Here is a 21,715-nt window from a genome sequence, read left to right on the forward strand (position 1 = left end):
GATATTCCAGAGAGTTGTTGATGTGTTTGTAACCTTAACTTTCTATCACGACCTGCAGCGAAATTGCTCTGCAATAGTTGTGTTTTTCCCCACTGTACTGTACTCTGAAATGTTGAATTCTTTACACTTTGTTGACATGTTGTTGGGCTTCATCCTATATCTGGTCTGTTCACACACATTAAAAACCTGTAAGAACGCCGCTTATGTGTCTACATGACCACATTAAGCCACGTTCTCCGGGAGAAAACTGGGTTTGTTAAACCGCTTTCTCTTAAGGAAATCGGTGTTCTTGTTTACATGATGTTTCAGAATGCCGCTTACTGTAAAAACCCTGGAATAAATCATTTCCTTAAGTGCATGTAAAAATGGTATTTGAATGAAATGCAAACAGTGTAGCCTGATTTGTGAACATATGACTTTTATGAAGTGGTTCTTTTTAAGGAATCTTTCTAACGGCTCACTCACTGAATCAAAATGAACTTTCGGAAAAGAGTTTTGTTAGAATAAATGCAAAAAAAAAAAAAATTTAATTGTTGAGTATTTTGTGCAATTTATTTGTTGGATCAAATAGTTTTTGGGTGTAAGTAACATGTAGAAATTGTTTACTTTAAATTTTTTTAGTAATTGTTTTGGAATCGTTAAGTGGAACTGGAATCAGAGCAAGAATTTTTCAAAAGTTTTACAATGGAAACATACATGATAACACCGATTAATAGACGTACATGCCCTGGAGGCCTGAGCTCTCACCTTGTCTCTGAGAGTAGATGACAGAATAATTTAATCTATTACATTCTGACATCTGGAAACTCCATTTGTTTCCTTGACTCCCTCAGAATGGCAGTGATGAGCGAGTATGCTTGTGTGTGTGTGTATTGTAAGACTCAACCTGAAAATATTGAGGTCGATCCCCTTACAGCCACCACAACACAAGCGTCAAAACCGCATGGATGGGTTAAGGAGATGGAGGGATGGAGAGAGGAGATGGATGAAGCTCAAATACTTGGATTTTAATGAGGCTGCAGTCTGTTATAGTCATCATAAGTAGAAGTGCTTTTCTTGCCAGTGAAATGCTTTTTCTAGCCAATGAAATCCAGCTCTGAATTCCTCTCTCATTTCACCTGACATACAGTCAGCCATCCATCCATCCATTTCTTCCCCTCCAAAGTAACCAGAACTGGACTACTCCCTGTAGATGTCAGAGAGGTAAATGTTTTGGACAGGAGTTTTTCTTTGTCAGATTTGGATTAAGAAATTAGGGTTTGTTTGGCTGTGTGTTCCTGCTCATTCACTGTGATTTTGCAAAGTAAAATGCGTTCCTGAATAAATATATTTTGTTGGTCCTAAAACAACATTCCTGTCAAGGAAACATAGTCCTAACCCCATCCCTCCCCTAACAATACCCCCAGAATTAGAAGGAAATGATAGGTGATTGGATAAAGAATGGTGTACAAACCTTTAATGCTAGCTCTATGCCTAACCCTCCCATAAACCCTTAACCTAACTTAAAAATCTAACTGGTTGATAGGAATGTTGTTCCAGGACCAACAAGGATATTGATACTGAAGCATGTGCTAATTGGAAAACAAAAAAACACAGTCACCATTCCACCTCTCACTAAAGGGATATATGGTGCCCACCCAAGTTCACTGAACACCAAAATATTTTTAATAGGTCCAGACTGTAACATAAGAATTATACATGCACACACACAACACACAAGTATCATGTTTTTGGAAGCAATACAGTGAAAAGTTATAGTGTAAAAGGGAATTCTTATCTCAAAGCAACTCTTTCCATCGTTTTTCATCTTCCACCCTAAGAACCATAAATTCTGATCCTCTATGTCACCATTTGGCATTTTAAATGTGTTTTTATTTTTTGTATTTTTATTTTTTTTATCTCAAATTAATAAAGTAATTGTTTGTGAATAAACTGTGTGTGTGTGTGTGTGTGTGTGTGTGTGTGTGTGTGTCTGTGTGTGTCTGTTTTGTGCTCTTTGTGAGAACACTGCCTGAAGCTTTAGGAAATGCAGAGTATGTAATCTCCACTGCCGCTTTAGCAGTTCATGATGAATGATCATTGACTTTAACCCAGCGGAGTATACACCAACTCTTACCTTTACACCAAACCACATACACAAATGAAAAGACTAAGTATAAACAGGCAAAGGTAACTGTGAATGAAACAGTTTCATTAATTTAAAGGGAACACTTAATGGAAAAGTGGATTTTCTTTCTTTTTTAAATAAAAGAGTTTAATCAACTATGAAAACATACTAAATGTTCATAAGGCAAAACTCCCTCTCGAGTCCACACAGCCCATTTATGGAAACTAAGCTGCGAAAATGGGTCATCTGAGTCACGATTATCATTGAAGAACTACAGATATGGTGCTTAAAAAGGCATGAAAAAGATAAATGGATCATGCAATTTCATGCAGTATCGCGTGCCGCCAGACGCCGCAGGAGGTACATGATCAGTAGGGGGCAGTTGTGTCTCATTCTATGAACAAACACTGATTTCTAATGGTTTAGTCAATGATAATGTAAGCTAGAGGTCTGCGCCCATCTGTTTTTCATGTATGACTTCGGGTTCAGGTTTGTAAATGAAAACCTAAATTATAAGGCCGGCAACGTGTTAATGCACTTGAAATGATTTAGATATGTTTAATGCCGTTAAGGTATTTACTTTGCATTAGCCTTGATTTCCAAGAACTGTTCTGTACACACATGCAACAGTAAGATATGCTCCTAGATCAGTAAATGATCAGAAAATGTATTTAATTTGTACAAACGTTAATGAGAAGTCCATCAGAGGACAACAGTGATAAAAAATCTGTTACATAAAAGAACAGCCTACTGTACATCCAAGTAAACATTTTTATATTATTTAATGCAGATTTGCATTTCTCTGTTAAAGAAATAAGGAAGAGGTGTTTTTGTGTGAGTGAGATGAGTAAAGAGCACAATTTCTGAAATTTGTGAAAGTGTAAAATATAAAAAATAATATTTGTTGCGATTAATTTGTAATTTACTGACAGCCCTATTAAATGAATTTTAAAATAAATATAACATAAATATTAATAAATACATTATAAAATAAATATTAAATTAATTAATAATAAATATTACTTTTACTTTTTGTTGTTACTTTTCTCATATGTAAGTCACTAGAAGCAGCTGCTAAATAAATAAATGTAATGTTAGAACGAATGACAAAAACGTATTACAAGCCTATCACATGAATCTCCCTAAGTCGCACCTGCTAGACCTGGAACATATAATTTCAGTATATGCAATTTATATCCACGTTAAAAGTTTTCTTTCACTTTAATTCCATACACTGAAAAAAAAAAGTAGTAACATGCATTTGTTACCTCAAAGACTTTCTTCTACTTCAGCTAAACCATAAATATTACTTTTGTTGTAAAGTATTAAAGGTTGCTTAGTCATATTTTTTTTTTTTTTTTTTTTTTTTACTTGAAAAACAAGTTAATTTAGATGTTACCAAATGAAGCACATTTTTAGGTTGCCTAAGAAAAGATTTATATAGTGTATAATGATTGTTACACCCTTGTTGTTGTTTTTTTATACAAAATACAAACAACCAATTTATGCAAACATAATGTAAACACAATCTTAATCAGGTAAAGGATTAGAACTCTATTTAATAGTCCTCATGCTTATTACCCAGATGGGTCACATGATTATTACAAGGTCAGTGCTTATATGAGATGTATATACTTCTAGTATCTTTATAACAACTGCAAGTAATTGAAATAATTAAAGGAATTCAATTGAAAAAGTTTGCATGAGAAGAAAAAAAATATTTTAAAACATTTACGAAAAAAACAACAAAAAAAACAGCTATTGTTTGAATACAAATTGTTTACAAATTACATAAAATACTATACACAGAAATTATTGTACAATAGGTAAGAAAGACAATTTATCATAGTCATTTTAGTACTGTAAATGCAAACAGTTTTCCTACTTTCCTCTGTCTGAGCATTCAGCATATTCTCCAGCTACGTTGCACTTCCCCCATTCTCACCTCTTGAGGGAGAATGACCACAGGACAATGTCACATTTCTGGTTGTACAGTCTCCCCTTCCTCTCTGTTGGTCTTGTTTGTGGGTGCGTCTGTATGTCTGTCTCTCTCTCTCTCCCTCTTGTGTGTTGCAGGTGCCAAGTGGAGAATGCCAGCTCCGTTGCCAGGACAACAACTCCACTCAGCTTATCATCAGCATCCAGAAAGCACCTGCTTCCCATCACCCCTTCCCCTTTTAAGCTCTTCTCGTGTTCTGTCCTGAGCCCGTTTTTTTTTTTTGTGTGTGTGTGTTCGTGTGATGTTGGTTGGTCTGTTCCAGATATCGGTCGGTCTTTGATCTTCATCAGTTTCTGTATTACTCTGTTTTGTAAGTTTGTTCTCCCTCAAGAGAATGTTTGGTTTCTTTTTGTATCCTGATTTGGTTGTATAATAAAGCCCTTTTAGTTTTACTCTTGCGTTTGGGTCCTTCTCTCAAATTCCATGACATAACAAACTGGCCAAATTGGACCCAGCAGAGGCAATGGGTATTTTTCTAGGCCCAGCTCCAGTCCAAAAGGAATCGGTCTCACAGAGCACCACCCAGCACAACAAAGCTCTGTTCAGCTCCCAGAATGGTCGGGCCTTTAGCATCTATGTTATGGAGCAGGCCATTGAGCCCCACATGTGGTGCTTTGATGAGACCCATTAAAACACCTCTTCCTTTTGGGCTTGTTCAATCCACTGAGTACTGAGGTGCTGGGTGAAATATTTTTTTTTTTTGCCTTTTTGGGACCTCGTGGATCATGTCTGCCAGCTCACAGAGGTGGAGAACCTGCTCAGGAGAAGGAACTTCCATCCTGATCACTCCTCCCTGCCCCGTGTCCTGTGCTTCCCTGGGCTCTTCTCGGGCTCCTCACCGCCGTAGGAGGAGGAAGCCTGCTGCTGTCCGCCAGGAGGTGGGGGAGCAAGCTGCTGTCCACCAGGAGGTGAGGGAACCCACTGCTAACCGCCAGAAGGAATTTGTGTCCACTGCAGCTCCCCTGGAGGGGTTTGTGTCTGCTGCAGCTCTACTGCCGCTACCAGAGCTCCAGGCCATGGAGGCCGTTTCCCTCTAACCTACACTGCTGGTTAAAGAGGTCTCTTACCCCTCACCAGCGGCCACCGCCCAGTCTGTCCAGTCCCCTGAGGCCGGCGATGAGCCTGTCCAGTCCCCTGCGGCCGTCGACGAATCTATTCTGTCCCCAGCGGTCACATCCAGAATGACCCCTCACAAGTGGCCACCACCCAGTTCCCTGCGGTCGCCACACTGTCTGTCTAGTTCCCTGTGGCCACCGTCCTGCCTGTCCAGCCCCTGTCCCCTGCCTACCAGACTCTCTGCCAGCAGCCGGAACCCAGTCTGACACTTTGCCAGCAGCCAGCACTCTGCCTGTCCATTCCCCAGCAGCCGCTGCTCTGCCTGTCCAGTCCCCAGGGGGTGCCGCTCAGTCAATCCTCAGTGGTTGTTTCTGACTTCATCTTCTGCCCAGTGTCCGCCATTTCCATCACCCTTTTCTGAGAGGCTTCCACTGATATCTCCCTCCGCCCAGCAGGTGCCACTGATCTCTCCCTCCGCCCAGCAGCCGCCATGGACCTCATCCTCCACCCAGCAGCCACCACGGATGTCACCCTTCACCCTGCAACAGGAGATGGACAGCGACAGCCGCTGGGCAGGCTTTAGACCGGCAGGTCTAATTCCTGCCCATCAGCTGTCTCTGTCCATCTCCTCATTCCCACCTCTCGTTCCCATCCTGGAGTCTGCTGACCCCACTCTTGTCTCCTTCCTGTTCAACTGGTCTGTTCTGCTTTCCTGGTTGTCCACCTGGTCTGTCATGTTTCCCTGGCCACCCACCTGATTTGTCCTGGCACCCTGGCCATCCACCTACTCTGTCCTGATTCTCTGGCCAGCCACCTGATCCAAACTGGCAGCCGAGCTGTCAGCCTGGTTAGTCCTGGATCCCTGACCATCTGCCTGGGTTGCATTGGTTCCCTGGCCATCCACCCAGGTTTCCTGACCGTCCACCTGGTCTGTCCTGGATCCCTGACCACCTTCCTAGTGCCCCCACCCTCCCTTGGTTGGTTCATCCAGTCTTTCCTGTTTTGGATGCAAGGAGATGTCCGTAGGGGCGGGGGTACTGTCACAGTCCTGGCTGTACAGTCTCCCCTTCCTGTCTCCTAGACTTGTTTGTGCATGTGTCTGTCTCTCTCCCTCTTGTGTGTTGCAGGTGCCATGTGCAGAACACCAGCTCCGTTGCCAGGACAACAGCTCGTTACTTGACTTGGCTCATCATCAGCGGCACCTGCTTCCCATCACCCCTTCCCCATTTATGCTCCTCTCATGTTCTGTCCTGTGCCAGTTTGTTTTGTGTGTTCGTGTGATGGTAGTTGGTCTGTTCCAGATACCAGTTGGACTTTGTTCTTTGTCAGTTTCTGTATTACTCTGTTTTATTAGTTTGTTCTCCCTCGAGAATTTTTGGTTTATTTTTGTATCCTGATTTGGTTGTTTAATAAAGCCCTTTTAGTTTGCCTCTTGCGTTTGGGTCCTTCTCTCAAATTCTGTGACAGACAACCCAATGACACCTCAAGAACATGATGACAGTGCTATTGCAAAGCACAGAACTCTGCTTTCACAAAACATAAAAGAATGCTATATTGCACTCGTGCAGTCATCAGTCCCAAAAATCCAGTTCACAGTCTTATTTTTTTATGCATACTCATACAATAACTGCTGTTGGTAAAATTTTGTACAAGTAAATATTTTGCATTCTTCTTTAAAAAATAAGCTGTTACATAATGAATAAGACAGACAATAATAAAAAATAAATATACTTTTTTTACCTTCCATGTGTCACCTGGTGGATATTGTTAGAAGCATAAAAAATGTATTTAAATTCCAAAAAACCTGCCGTGTGTTGGGTTGCATGAAGCTGCCTGAAAAGGCCACATCTGTATCAAAAAGTGTGCCTGTTTAAAACACAGCCTGTTTAATTCTAATGGTCAGAAAGAGACCACCCTCTTTCTGACCATTACATTAAACAGGCTGTTTTTGCTGCTATACTTTTAAGACTTCTCCGGCTGTGGTCATGCAAAACTATATTATGACTGTTTTTGGTCATAACTTACATTATAATACCATAACTTACATTATAAGTGGATATCAGGGTGTAAAATAAAATTTTATAAAATTAAACTCTACAAGTTGAGCTACAGGTACACATCTTTACACATATCTTGAGAAATGCATATAACAGAGGGGGCATTTACACTTGGTCACTTCATGAGTTATCGCTGATCGGATAACGAACCTCCGGAGGTGGTTTGAGACATTCGATTTGAAACTATGTCATGTGTAAATGCATCTGGCTGTTCAAGCCACATATATAAATTTTACTCCACCCAAAAAGTGCTATATGTCAGCATGTAAGAGCTGTAGCCGATTATTTGCATAAGGCTCGCATCGTGCAATACATAATAAATTAACAAACAAATGCAGAGACAGAGGAGAGGCAGAACTTTTTTTTTCATTTATTTGATGCAGATCGCTGGTGAAACTGAAACTAAACACTGACAATGAGCGCAGCTGATGCGCATGACGCGTCTTACCTACGAGAAGCTGAGGGGAAAAATACACAGTGCACAAACACGCGCACTGGGCAAAGTCCCTTAGAATCAAATAATAAATCACATCTTTTAAATTCGCTGCCCGGCATTAGCAGAATCACAGAAGTGAACACTGTTTTATTTGCATATAGCACAGGAATTGAAGAGCGGATTTATATCCGTTTGGCAGAGACACATTGATGTGACCAAGTATAAATTGAATGTGCTTATTCAATCAAATAACAATCCGATCACTAAAAACGCATAAAGTGACCAAGTGTAAATAGCCCCATAGACAAGTACATACACACACCACATCAATGATACAAAACTACATTTTTTAAAAGCTGCCAAATGCAGATGAAAAGACAGGAAATCTGCTTTCCTTCTTTTCTTTTGCTTACCTAGTCTGCTCAAGATCACTCTGCCACACCAATGAGTGTTTAATGTCACGAACTCAAGGACTCCTCCTGCTCACCACCAGAGGTAACCCTCGCCTGAGTTCTGAGGGCACCTCGAACTACACTTCCCAGCATGCCTACCTGGACTGATTACACTTACACCTGTTCCCTATTTCATAGGCTATTTAAGCACTGTTCTAACAATAGTCATTGCGAAGTCTTGTTTTGCTCCTGCTAACATTTCTGAGCATTTACCTCTGTTTATACTGCCTGCGTTCAACTTCTGCCTGTTACCCACCATTTTGATATTCTGCTGCCTGCCTTGTTTACCCATTGTTTACCTGGACTCTTACTGTGATTGTTTGCTGCCTGCCCTGACAATTGCCTGTTTATTACTACATCTCTCATCTACCTACGCTGTTCCTTTACTGGTGATTTACCCTGCCTGTCTGTTTATGGTTGCACATTTACTATTAAACCACATATGGATCTTAACCTCTGTTCTCTGGAGTCTGCGTTACAGAAGATTTTGCCAACTACAGATCCAGCAGCGCTCCAGCAATTGTCTACTGAAGTTTTCGCTCAAGCTAATGTGTTGGCTGCCCGCCAACAGCAACTCACCCGGCTGACTGCTTCTAAGGAGGAATTAGTAAAGCTCTTTCAAAACCTCCGCATTCATGCATCGGACCAACCGCCACACGCATCTCAACCCATTCAGGTGAATAACCCTCCTTCTCTTTTGTCTGCACCTTATTAACCGGAAGGGCTCTGGATTGGGCTACCACTATATGGTCTTGTGAAGGTTCGAGGTTCACCACCTTTAATGATTTTCTCCAGCGATTCTGAGAAGTATTCGAGCATCCAGAGGGAGGAAAGAACGCTGGTGAGCTGTTACTCTCACTCCAACAGGGGAAGGACACCGCTGCCGAGTATGCGCTTACATTCCACACTCTCGCTGTGCAGACTGTATGGGTAGAGGACACACTCAAGTTGCTTTTCTGAAGGGGACTCAATCTGGAACTGCAATCCGAGCTGGCATGCCGCGATGAAGGGAGAACCCTGGGCCAGTTTATTGCCATTCACCTCGATAATCTCATCTGCTCTCGAAGACCGGTCCACTTCTGTACTGTCACTTCACAAACCACATACAGCTCTGGTGGAACTGAATCCATGCAGATTGGGCACACTCATCTGATGTCGGAGGAGAGAGAATGTCGCATGAAGCTCTATCTGTGTTTATACTGCGGTCAGGCCGGACATCTATGAGCAACCTGTCCCTTTCGGCCAGTCCAATCATCTAAACCGGTGGTGAGTGAAGTCTTGACTCCTCTTTTCACTTCTTCCTGTATTAAAGTACCCGTCACTATAACTGGTTGTCAGAACATAATCACCACCCAAGCCATGATCGATTCTGGTGCCACAGGCAATTTTATTGATGAGGGCTTAGCCAAGAGATTCGAGATACCACTAATCCCCTGTGAATCTCCTTTGGCAGTGGCAGCGTTAGATGGACGCCCCCCTGAGAACCGGTCATGTTCACTTCACCACTATGGACATCACCCTCCAAGTTGGCACTATTCACACTGAAAGAACACGCCTCTACATCATTCATTCTCCTCACAACCCTGTGATACTTGGATTACCATTGCTTCAACAACACAATCCTCAAATCTCGTGGCGTGAAGGACAGATTTTGAACCTTGTTGAAGCCTTTAGTAAGGCCAAAGCCTCTCACCTTCCTCCACACCATACCAGTGACTGTGCTATTGAAATGTTGCCCGGCACTACATTACCACGAGGTAGGATCTTTCCTTTGTCTGAACCCGAGTCTGAGGCTATGAAAAACTACATTGAGGAAGAACTGGCAAAGGGCTTCATCTGACCATCCACCTCACCCACGGCAGCCGGGTTCTTCTTCGTTGGCAAGAAGGATGGCAGGCTCCATCCTTGCATTGATTACAGCGCTTTCATCGACATTACGGTAAAGTTCCGTTATCCTTTACCTCTGGTCCCAGCAGCACTTGAACAGTTTCACACGGCAAGATACTTCACCAAGCTGGACCTTCGCAGTGCATACAACCTCATACGCATCTGGGAGGGGGACAAATGGAAGACAGCTTTCTCCACCAGCAGTGGCTACTACGATATCTGGTCATGCCTTTCGAATTGGCCAACAGTCCTTCGGTCTTCCAGTCATTCATTAATGATGTCTTCAGAGACATGCTTAACTGGTGGGTTATTGTCTACATCGACGATATCCTAATTTATTCAAACTCTCTGGAAGAACACATCACCCATATTCGAGCAGTCCTTCAGCATCTGATCCACCACCATCTCTACGCCAAAGCCGGGAAGTGTGAGTTCCTTCAGACCTCTGTGTCTTTCCTTGACTACGTCATCAGCCCAGAGGGGGTCGCCATGGACCACAGTAAGGTACATGCAGTACTAAACTGGCCTCAACCTACTTCCGTGAAGGAGTTGCAACGCTTCCTGGGGTTCGCCAATTTCTACAGGTGATTTATCCGAAATTTCAGTTCAGTCGCTGCCCCACTGACGTCCATGTTAAAGGGAGGGGCTCCAAACTGTGTTGGTCTGCAACGATTCTCCAAGCCTTCAAGAACCTGAAGTCTCGCTTCACCTCTGCTCCCATCCTGCACCATCCTGACCCCAACACTCCTTTCATGGTTGAAGTGGATGCCTCTAACACAGGAATCAGAGCCATTCTCTCACAACGTCATGGAACGCCCCCGAAACTCTACCCTTGCGCATACTTTTCCCGTAAGCTATCTCCTGCTGAGCAAAACTACGATGTGGGCAATCAAGAATTGCTGGCTACAAAAGCGGCTCTAGAGGAATGGTGACATTGGCTGGAGGGGGCGAGACATCCTTTTCTCGTATTAACAGACCATCGAAACCTCGAATATTTACGCTCTGCTAAAAGACAGAATCCTAGGCAGGCTAGGTGGGTGTTGTTCTTTACTCAATTCAGTTTTATCATTACCTATCATCCAGGTTCCAAAAATTCCAAAGCCGATGCTCTGTCTTGTCTGTTTGAGTCTGACACTCAGAACCAGACATCTGAACCCATCATCCCCACGTCTCTAATCTTGGCTCCGGTTCAATGGAATATTATGACCGAGATCGCCCAAGCTCAGATTCAGGACCCGACTCCTCCTGACTGCCTCCTGAGAAAACCTACATTCCACGACTCCTTCGGGAAAAGACCTTACAATGGGTCCATACTACCACCAGTTCCGGACACCCAGGTATTACAGCCACACCACAACTGCTTTGGAACCGTTTCTGGTGGAACACCATGCAGGCGGAAACCATTGCCTAAGTCAACAACTGTCCCACCTGTGCAGCAAACAAATCCTCTAGGCAACTTCCTGCAGGACTCCTCCAAACTTTGCCTATTCCCCATCATCCTTGGTCTCACATCGCCATCGACTTCATCACTGATCTCCCTGTCTCTCAAGGTAACACTGTCATTCTTACTGTCATTGATCAATTCTCTAAATTCCTTTCAAAGTTATTAGACAAATTACTCCGGTGTCTTATCGCCTTCAACTGCCCTCTAACTACCACATTTCTCCCACCTTTCATGTTTCCCTGCTTAAACACGCTGGTGGCCCGAGGGAGGAGGAGGAGATTGATGATCCAAACCCCCCACCCATAATCGTGTATGGCGAGGAGGCCTATCAAGTTCGAGAGCTCCTGGACTCCAGACATCGGGGTCGCTTTCTTCAGTATGACTGGGAGGGGTATGGTCTGTAGGAGCGATCCTGGGTCCACAATCACCACTGAATTTCACAGGATGCATCCGGAAAGACCAGCCCCTCGACTCCGTGAAAGACTCCGGCGTCAAATGCCTCCTCGCGTCAGGAGCTGCTCGCAGCGGGGGGCTCTGTCATGAACTCAAGGACTCCTCCTACTCACCACCAGAGGTCCCCCTCGCCTGAGTTCTGAGGGCATCTCGAACTACACTTCCCAGCATGCCTACCTGGACTGATTACACTTACACCTGTTCCCTATTTCATAGACTATTTAAGCACTGTTCTAACAATAGTCATTGCGAAGTCTTGTTTTGCTCCTGCTAACATTTCTGAGAATTTACCTCTGTTTACACTGCCTGCCTGTGTATGACTTCTGCCTGTTACCCACCATTTGATACTCTGCTGCCTGCTTGTTTACCCATTGTTTACCTGGACTCTTACTGTGATTGTTTGCTGCCTGCCCTGACCATTGCCTGTTTATTACTACGTCTCTTATCTGCCTATGCTGTTCCTTTACTGGTGATTTACCCTGCCTGTCTGTTTATGAGTTGCATATGGATCTTAACCTCTGTTCTCCGGAGTCTGTGTTACAGTTTACACCTGTGTGTGTGTGTGTCTGTTCTGCCATCTATGATCTTTTGGATCGTTCTCATACGGAAAATGAATTTTTATTACAGCACTTTTAAGGTGACATTCCTGTCGCCATGAAAGAACAAACCCCCTTACACATGCACTTAACACACATGTGTGTAAGCTGCCTAACCCTCTGACTTCCTGTTTCTTTAAAGAAAGCATGTGAAAGCATCTGCTTTAATCAAATTGTAATATGCAATATAAAAATGAAAGAGGAGATTAAAAGACAGAATGAATGAACACATGTCTTAGTTTTTTATTTAAATCAGCTTAAAGCATTACAGCAGTTTTCCTTAAGAAGTGGGGTGGATGATTCTCTTGTAAAATGAATCAGTCAATTTATGTTTCTGTTAGTCAAAGCAGGATTATGGCACAGCTGCAATGGATTGTGAGAACATACAGACCCTTGCTCATCTGAAAGCTCTGTGTATTCTCAGACAGTTCACACCAATACTAAATAATCCACAAACACCACGTCAAGCTATCACAACAGCTGTGTGTGCAAGGCTGCTTCTCTGACTTCTATTTGAAAACACTGAGTGTCTCTATTCCAATTTGTGCCAGTGCACAAACTGCTGAATAAGGCAACTAATGTTTCAGCTCAATCAACACTTCAGTCCAGGCTCTGGCAAAGACGTTTGTTTTAAAGGGTATAGTTCACCCAAAAATGAAAATTCTGTTATCAATTTCTCACCCTCATATTTTTCCAAAATCATATGACTTTTTTTCCCCCAGTACATCACAGCCTTTGTCAACATTCACTTTAATTAGATTTTGTTTTCCATATTTGAAAGTTAATGGTGACTAAACTGTCAGTCCCTAACAACAAAGTTATATGGGTTTGGAACAACATGAGAGTGAGTAAATGCTGACAGCATTTTCCTTTTGACTATATCCGTTGAAGTGCAATGTTCTGCCTGAGGGATATTTACATTTACTGTCAGTGTCCGAAATTAACTTTTTAGCCCACCAGCCAAGGTGGCTCGTAAATGAAAAAATGTACCAGCCAATCAAATTTCTTACCGGCCAATTTGTATTTTTTTATTTTTTTTAATTGTATTTTACAAGTGGATTTTACAGACATGAGAGACAAATAGAGACAAATAAAACAAAATAAACGCATGTTTAAAAATTAACTTTTTTTTTTTTTAAAGAATTTTTTTTTTGCCAATGTGTGAATGGCTTGTAAAGCAATTTAAAAAAATGAGCCCTTCCTGGACTTCCTAGGTTGCCTATCAAAGCCTCTAGACTGATTTTCATGCAAAGGGAGCGGGTCGCTTTTGCCGGGAAAATCCAAAGGATGTGACGTTTATGTGCGCTCCCGAGAGCCTTGCCTCAGACAGTAGCTTCTTTTCCGCTATTCAACAGCGTCAACAGACAGTCTGTAACACTAGGTAACGTTATCTTAGAGATGGAATCCAGCAAACGTTCTGCTCCCAGCACAACACCGACTCCTACACAAACTCTGAGTAAGCAAAAAAAAAAAAAAAAACATTTACTGAATCCCGTCTGGCTAAGCAGGAATGTGATCGTGGTTGAGTGAAAACTAGAGTGAACATTGGCAGGACATTTGATTACTGGAGGGAGCTTTGTTTGGTTTTGGGGATCAAAACCGACCCTGAACTCTCGTTCTTCTTATCGGACAGGTAATCTTACATAACTGCAAAGCATGTGAAATATAGCGCCATAAGGATTGATCTGTGTAATTTTAGCTAACTTGATCTTACCTGCTAACGCTGACTAATTGCAAGCTACCTTGCTTCCTAACTTTCAAATAATTTCAACGATCTTCTCTTTATACTAAAAGTCAGGTATGCTGATTCACAGTAACTGACATAATGTTAATCTGTAATTATTCAGCAAGGTAAACTACAATAACACATGAAATGAATGCTAGACAATGTTCAAGATAATGCAAAAAGCTCCATTCATTAGTGTAACGTAACTTGGTTATAGAGAAAATATATACATTCTATTATTATAAAACAATAGCACATTGATATATCAAAATGACAGTTATAATGGAATCACATCAATACTGAATTGTGTCAACATATTTATAATGTACAGTTTATTTTATAAACAGCTACTGTCATCATCCACCTAATTTAGCTAACAGCTATTGATAAAGCTGGCTAGCTAGCTAACGCCGACAGAGGCTGTCATATAAATGCAGTCAATGTATCATGCAAAGAAAAGTGATTACTTCAAACTACAGTCTCGCATAGTCAGACCTATATCCACACTTTGTTTTAGCCCTGTTCCAGCACTAGAGAGTCAAATATAATATACAGTCTCAAAGTTTGTAGTAAAACAATCATAACTGTGTAATTTTAATTATGCTACCTCATCTGTCATCATGATGCCAGTGAATCACGTTCAGTCTCACGTCCCTTTGGAGTGTGTGCACAAGCGCGATCACGAGCAACAGGCTGCAGTTCACTTAACGGCCACAGGTGTCATTAATAACAAGAGTTTCTGAATCTTACATACTACATCTTTAATGGACAGATAGTCTTATTTTTCCGATTATAGAACCGTTAACAAAATTGAACGTCATGAAAATCATTTAGTTTGAATTCTAATGCGATCATAACCAGAGAATTTGTAATGTGTGGTGGCGCACATCCACTGAAAATCCAAGGGTGGTTTCTCCCTTCATCCCGATGGCATGAATGCTTATTTTGCTTTCATCATGCTTCAAGATTTACTGCAAACTGTACATGTCCAGTGACGCGGAATAAATCCGCTTATCCCCGCTCACCGCGCAAGAGAGCTGCCGTGTATTGTCTATTAGCTTTCAGTACACAAGCAACGCTAACATCTTTAATATGTGCGATTACAGTTGGAAAGATGCCAACTTAATTTTCAAATGCCCAAAGTATACAAACAGTTAAATGTTTGCTTAAATATAATGATGTGATTTAAGCACTGAATCCACTTTTGCTCATCACGTGCCAGTGGACACACAGCATTGATAGTTTTGATGAGCAGCGGGACTACTAGCTAATAAGAGCCATTCTATGTAAACACCTGTGACCTTACTGACTGTAGGCCTACAGAGCCCCCTTGAGAACAAAACTGGAACATGAAAAATTATTTTACAAGCCGACACAAACTGATAGAAAGGTATAAAAAGCTCCTGCCAGAGTGGTATGTGACGCTGCGAAATTCACCGGCCAAAAAGAAAATTTACCCACATTTGGCGCTTGGTGGGTGTTAATTTTGGACCCTGTTTACTATATACAGTACTAGCCAAAAATTGTATTAATGTTGACAAATTATTTATAATTTGTAAGGTCTAAGTGTTTTGCTTTGATTTTTGACCACTGTTTTATGATTTAAATTTTCCAGGAACAGTTATATAATAATTTGTGACAGGAAGACATTTGAAACATGCAAAAACAATGTGGTAATTCACAACTTCATTAAAATATTTAGAGCCACAGATAAATCCAAAACATCACACATGAGTAAACATTCCATGGCAAGTGTCTGATTGTACACCTGATTGTACTTTTAGTTGAAAAAGTCAGAAAAATAATAATGGAACGTCCACTGATTACATCAGAATTATAATAATAAAATAATAATCGTGCATAAACGTTTTAAACACATTACGAGCAGCATTTCTATTGCAAAACTGGATATGATCTGTTCCCACAGAGTCTTATGCACAAAATGAGCCCGCCTCCAAATTATTATGATTTTTTTTTTTTAAATAAGATATTCGATTTAAAATAGCAAAACAAATATTGGAAATATGACAAGACATAGGCATATTTAAAACATATTTAAAATATGCAACCATCACACTGTTTTGAAAGTGTAACCATAACACTTAAACATTAGATATGATAGCATGAGATTGATGTGATAGAATTGCTGATAGAATTGCTTATCAACTTGTCTGTACAAAGTTAGATTCAATCTTTCAACAAATGTCATTACCAGATCAAAAAATGTTTACTTTAACTTGGTATCCACATGAGGATACTAGGAAAGGACATGGAAGGGATGTGACGTTACTATCCATAAAGCACCGTTTATGTGGAGCAAACTCCACCCACAGGAATTACGTCAGAAACGCATAACAGAAGTTCATCCTTTCATAGAAAAGTACTCCCACATCATAAAAAGAATGATGTAGATAACTTTACAGCTCAAGTATTCATGTAAGTGCTCTAACAAAAACGCTTACATTTCTGTTTTCATCCACTGGAATGCTCACCTGCTCCATTGCAAGTCCATTACTGTTAATGTGTTTTCCATTCTTTTTTACAAACTGAGGGATGAGTCCAATTTTTTTATTCTGGAAATCGATGGCATATGTAACATAAATTATGCTTAAGTTGATAGACAGAAATTAATTAGTTTTTATCTCGGAATGCAAACACACATAGACACGCCATGCATTCATGATCACTTCTCTGCAGGTACAACTGTTATTTGAATGAGAGGGCCAGTGTTTAACCCTGAAAAATTAATCTGGAGCCCAGTCTATCTGCTTCACAACAATTTCTGTCACACAAACACATCAAATCACACACTACAAATAGATTTTTTTAGTCACCTGCAAATGTTTCTCCACAGTTTCCAAATTTAAAATATCTAATTGTTCAGTAAAGATGGATTCAATGCACTCTTTAAAAACAAGCAGAAGCATTATTCAATCATATACGTACAATTTGATGTGGCATCTGAGACCCAAGCAGAGTTCTCAGAAGTCATATAGATCACATCATACTTGGTGGAGAATTGTTCTCAATAAAACATGATAAATAAATAGTGAAAAACACAACGAGAAAAATATGCGGGGAACTTAGAAACAACATTCCCACCACAGCAGGAAACAAAGAAAGAAACAAAGCCACATCACGGGGCCCAGGATATAACAGAGAATAAAGAGTGCAAATGACCAGCAGATTGACCGACAGAGTGACTCAACCTGGATGTCCCATTGCTGTTTTTCCCTTCTATGTCCAGTCTTTCATTCATTTTGCCTCTCATCTCCCTGGCTTAAATTTGGATCCAAAGCATGATTGCCTTAACAGACACCTGCATAAATGGGAAAACGATAGAGAGAGGGAGGGAGATTGGAGGGGTACTTACCAGGGTACTGGTTGTTGTCTAGGTCAGAGTCTCCACGCAGGGTGAAACCAAAGCCTGCTGGAATAGCAGATGAAACCCAATCACCTCTCAGCACTTGGGACGCCTGCAGCATTAGCCCGGATTTATGACCATTATAGATGAAGACCCGACCACTACGATCCTCACCCGCGAATGGAGCCCCGATTGCCACATCTGAGAAGGAGAGAGAGTGGGAACAGATTTGATCAATATAGCATCACAGCTTATACATTAGACCAGTTGTTATCAACTAGTTTAGCTTTAGGAAAAAGATTTTACATTGGACATGAAGAGGCAACCTAATACATTACCAAAATTGTTTATCATACAAAGCTTAATTTCTATTTCAAATTTGAATGCTCTCGGTAGGCAATAATTCACTCCACATAACACATTGTTGTCGGCACAAACCATGTCCTTGCTGCAAGTGAACCCGTATTTAATGTAGTCTGGGTTGAATTTAGCATTGTTTTTTCCCCTGCTGTCTTTGATCACATCAGAACAGACCTGGGTTGCGACCCACCAGTTGAGAGCCACTGCTCTAGACTACACAAACTATACATACAGTACATCCTATTTATTTTCCATAGTACATTTTCTTACAGAAAACCAGAACTTAACGCTGTATGATGTGCATTTGGCCCTGCTCCCTGATGCAATTTTTTATTTATTATTGATTATTTCAGTGTCTGTGATGGTGAGGGGAAACAGAGGGATGCTTTCATGTGGAAAAAAGAAGTATGCTGAAAAGAATACACACGATTTACACAAAGCTCCGCAGGGGCGACTTCTCTTTTCTCCACGGCACTGAGGGACAATAACAGAACATTAACAGATTCATGCACAAGCACAAGTCCAAGTCAACTACTGCAGGGCCAATACATCTCCAGGGTAGGGTTATCTTTTCAAGTGTTCCACCTGCCAGTAATGCTGCTCAAGTCATTAACCTACATTTGGTCCACCTATACACACATATACACACATTTACACACACACACACACAAACAAGAGGCAAACTGAAACAACAAAGTAATGCTGACCCAGACAGAGATGCCCACAGCGAGGCATACAGACAGAAGAACAGAGCGATAGAGGGGCTGTTGAGGTAGTAAGCTTTATAAAGATCTATGTCCTCAATCCATAATAAAAAATAAAAATAATAATAATAATAATAATAATAATAATAATAATATTATATATATATATATATATATATATATATATATATATATATATATAAATTCTAGCTGTCTTGGTTCCAGAAATATTTTTCCCATTAATATAATAATAATAATTAAAACATTTTTTAAAACAATTAAAAAAGTCATTAAAGAGTTCTAAGACATGAACCAAACCAACCAGCTCAGAGGTGAATCACAACATTAAAAACTTTGATTTAAAGCAAGAAAGTATTTGAAAAAAGTAACACAAAGATACAGGTACAAGACTGTGTTCTTAACGTCTTTCATTAGGGCATTGACTACTATTCCATGAAGCAGAGCGAATGACTAAATCACATTTAAAATTAAAATCAAAGTTGTTGATTATACAGAAATAATATATATAAAATGTATTGCACAATATTCAGATATGTACATACACTCACCGACCACTTTATTATGTACACCTGTACACCTACTTATTCATGCGATCATCTAATCAGCCAATCGTGTGGCAGCAGTGCAATGCATAAAATCATGTAGATATGGGGCAGGAGCTTCAGTTAATGTTCACATCAACCATCAGAATGTGCAGACTCAGCTTTCTGTTTTTGGCTGACAGAAGTGGAACCCGACATGGTCTTCTGCTGTTGTAGCCCAAGGTTTGATGTGTTGTGCATTCTGAGATGCTATTCTGCTCACTACATTTGTACAGAGTCGCTATCTGATTTACCGTAGCCTTTCTGTCAGCTTAAACCAGTCTGGCCATTCTTCACTGACCTCTCTCATCAACAAGTTGTTTCCGTCCGCAGAACTGCTGCTCACTGGATGTTTTTTGTTTATAAGTGTTCATAAGTATTTTGAGAGTGTATGAAGACCAACTCAAACTTGCATCATTCGTGGTGTTTCATGGGAATGGCACTGCAGAGCTCTTTTGGTGTGCTTTGTTTGCTGTGATTCTCTGATTGGGGATCATTTTGCTTCAGGATCATTGATAGTATAATTCTTCACCAAGAATTTTGCTAATAAACAAGACTTTTTTTTTTTTTATGAAGTTGAAATAATGCTGCCTGGTAGGTCTGTCTTTAAATGTGTAAAAGTTATGGCTAAAAATCAATCCTCTTATGTAGAAAATAAATGGCATTCCGGAACTCTTCCAGAACTTGAGTGTTGCGCTCTGTTGTGGCAGATCTAAGAGGAAAGTTTGCTCATGAAAGTCATCCAATCTAAGCAAATCATTCAGAGGTAGAAGGGGAAGATAAGTTTAATTACACACAGAAAAATAAAATTATCACAAGTAAGCACTCATTTCCCTCCACTGGACCACCGTGTGTGTGTGTGTGTGAGTGGTAAGTATGTGTGTGTGCATGTGTGTTAGCGTATGTAATAATGCTCTCTGTTTCTCTTGGGTGAGTTCCTCTCTATAAATATCCCTTGCATGTTTTTGGTGATTCTTGGTCATTTCCTTTTCCTGTTTTCTGGACACAGTAGCTGAAACAGTGCCCAAAGACCTCCAGCATTAATAGACCAATGGTTGGCCTAGCGACCGCCAAAGGAAATTGAGTGAACTTCAGTATATATGCAGACATACACTGGCAGCCAAAAGTTTGGAATAATGTACAGATTTTGCTCTTATGGAAAGTGACATTCAACTGATCACAATGTATAGTCAGGACATTAATAATGTGAAAAATTACTATTACAATTTGAAAAAAAAATTCAGAACTTCTTAAACTACTTCAAAGAGTTCTCATAAAAAAATCCTCCACGTGCAGCAATGACAGCTTTGCAGATTCTTGGCATTCTAGCTGTCAGTTTGTCTAGATACTCTGGTGACATTTCACCCCACGCTTCCAGAAGCACTTGCCATAGATGTGGCTGTCTTGTTGGTCACTTCTCAAGCACCTAACAGTCTAGCTGATCCCACAAAAGCTCAATAGGGTTAAGATCCATAACACTCTTTTCCAATTATCTGTTTTCCAATGTCTGTGTTTCTTTGCCCATTCTAACATTTCCTTTTTGATTTTCTCTTTCAAAAGTGGCTTTTTCTTTGCAATTCTTCCCATAAAGCCTGCACCCCTGATTCTTCTCTTTACTGTTGTACATGAAACTGGTGTTGAGTGGGTAGAACTCAATGAAGCTGTCAGCTGAGGACATGTGAGGCAGTCTATTTCTCAAACTAGAGACTCTGATGTACTTATCCTCTTGTTTAGTTGTACATCTGGCCTTCCACATCTCTTTCTGTCCTTGTTAGAGCAAGTTGTCCTTTGTCTTTGAAGACTGTAGTGTACACCTTTGTATGAAATCTTCAGTTTTTTTGGCAATTTCAAGCATTGTGTAGCCTTCATTCCTCAAAACAATGATTGACTGACGAGTTTCTAGAGAAAGCTGTTTCTTTTTTTGCCATTTTTGTCCTAATATTGACCTTAAGACCAGTCTATTGCATACAGTGGCAACTCAAAAACAAACACAAAGACAATGTTAAGCTTCATTTAATGAACCAAATAGCTTTCAAATGTGTTTGATAAAATAGCAAGTGATTTTCTAGTACCAAATTAGCAATTTAGCATGATTACTCAAGGATAAGGTGTTGAAGTGATGGCTGCTGGAAATGGGCCTGTCTAGATTTGATCAAAAATGACTTTTTTCAAATAGTGATGGTGCTGTTTTTTTACATCAGTAATGTCCTGACTATACTTTATGATCAGCTGAATGCCACTTTGGTGAATTAAAGTACCAATTTCCTTTCGAAACAGCAAAATCTGTACATTATTCCAAACTTTTGGCCGCCACTGTACATAATGGACCGGACTTTACAGCCAGACATCATATCCAGGGTTGGGAGGGTTACTTTTGAAATGTATTCAACTACAGATTATAGAATACATGCTGTAAAATATAATTTGTAACATATTCCGTTAGTTTACTCAAGGTCAGTAACGTATCCTAAA

The 21,715-nt window shown here is 40.6% G+C and overlaps 1 protein-coding gene across 1 annotated transcript in view; it reads right to left on the reverse strand.

The window, feature by feature from the left end:
• Positions 1–21,715, reverse strand: part of itga8 (integrin, alpha 8) — a 113,813-nt gene that overhangs the window by 62,828 nt on the left and 29,270 nt on the right. Inside the window, exon 13 of the mRNA XM_051721639.1 lies at positions 17,587–17,778. Within this exon, the coding sequence (XP_051577599.1) occupies positions 17,587–17,778 (192 nt within the window). The remainder of the gene's footprint in view (positions 1–17,586; positions 17,779–21,715) is intronic.

The sequence above is a fragment of the Myxocyprinus asiaticus genome, chromosome 16 (genome assembly GCF_019703515.2).
Source record: "Myxocyprinus asiaticus isolate MX2 ecotype Aquarium Trade chromosome 16, UBuf_Myxa_2, whole genome shotgun sequence".
In the NCBI taxonomy this organism is placed as follows: domain Eukaryota; kingdom Metazoa; phylum Chordata; class Actinopteri; order Cypriniformes; family Catostomidae; genus Myxocyprinus; species Myxocyprinus asiaticus.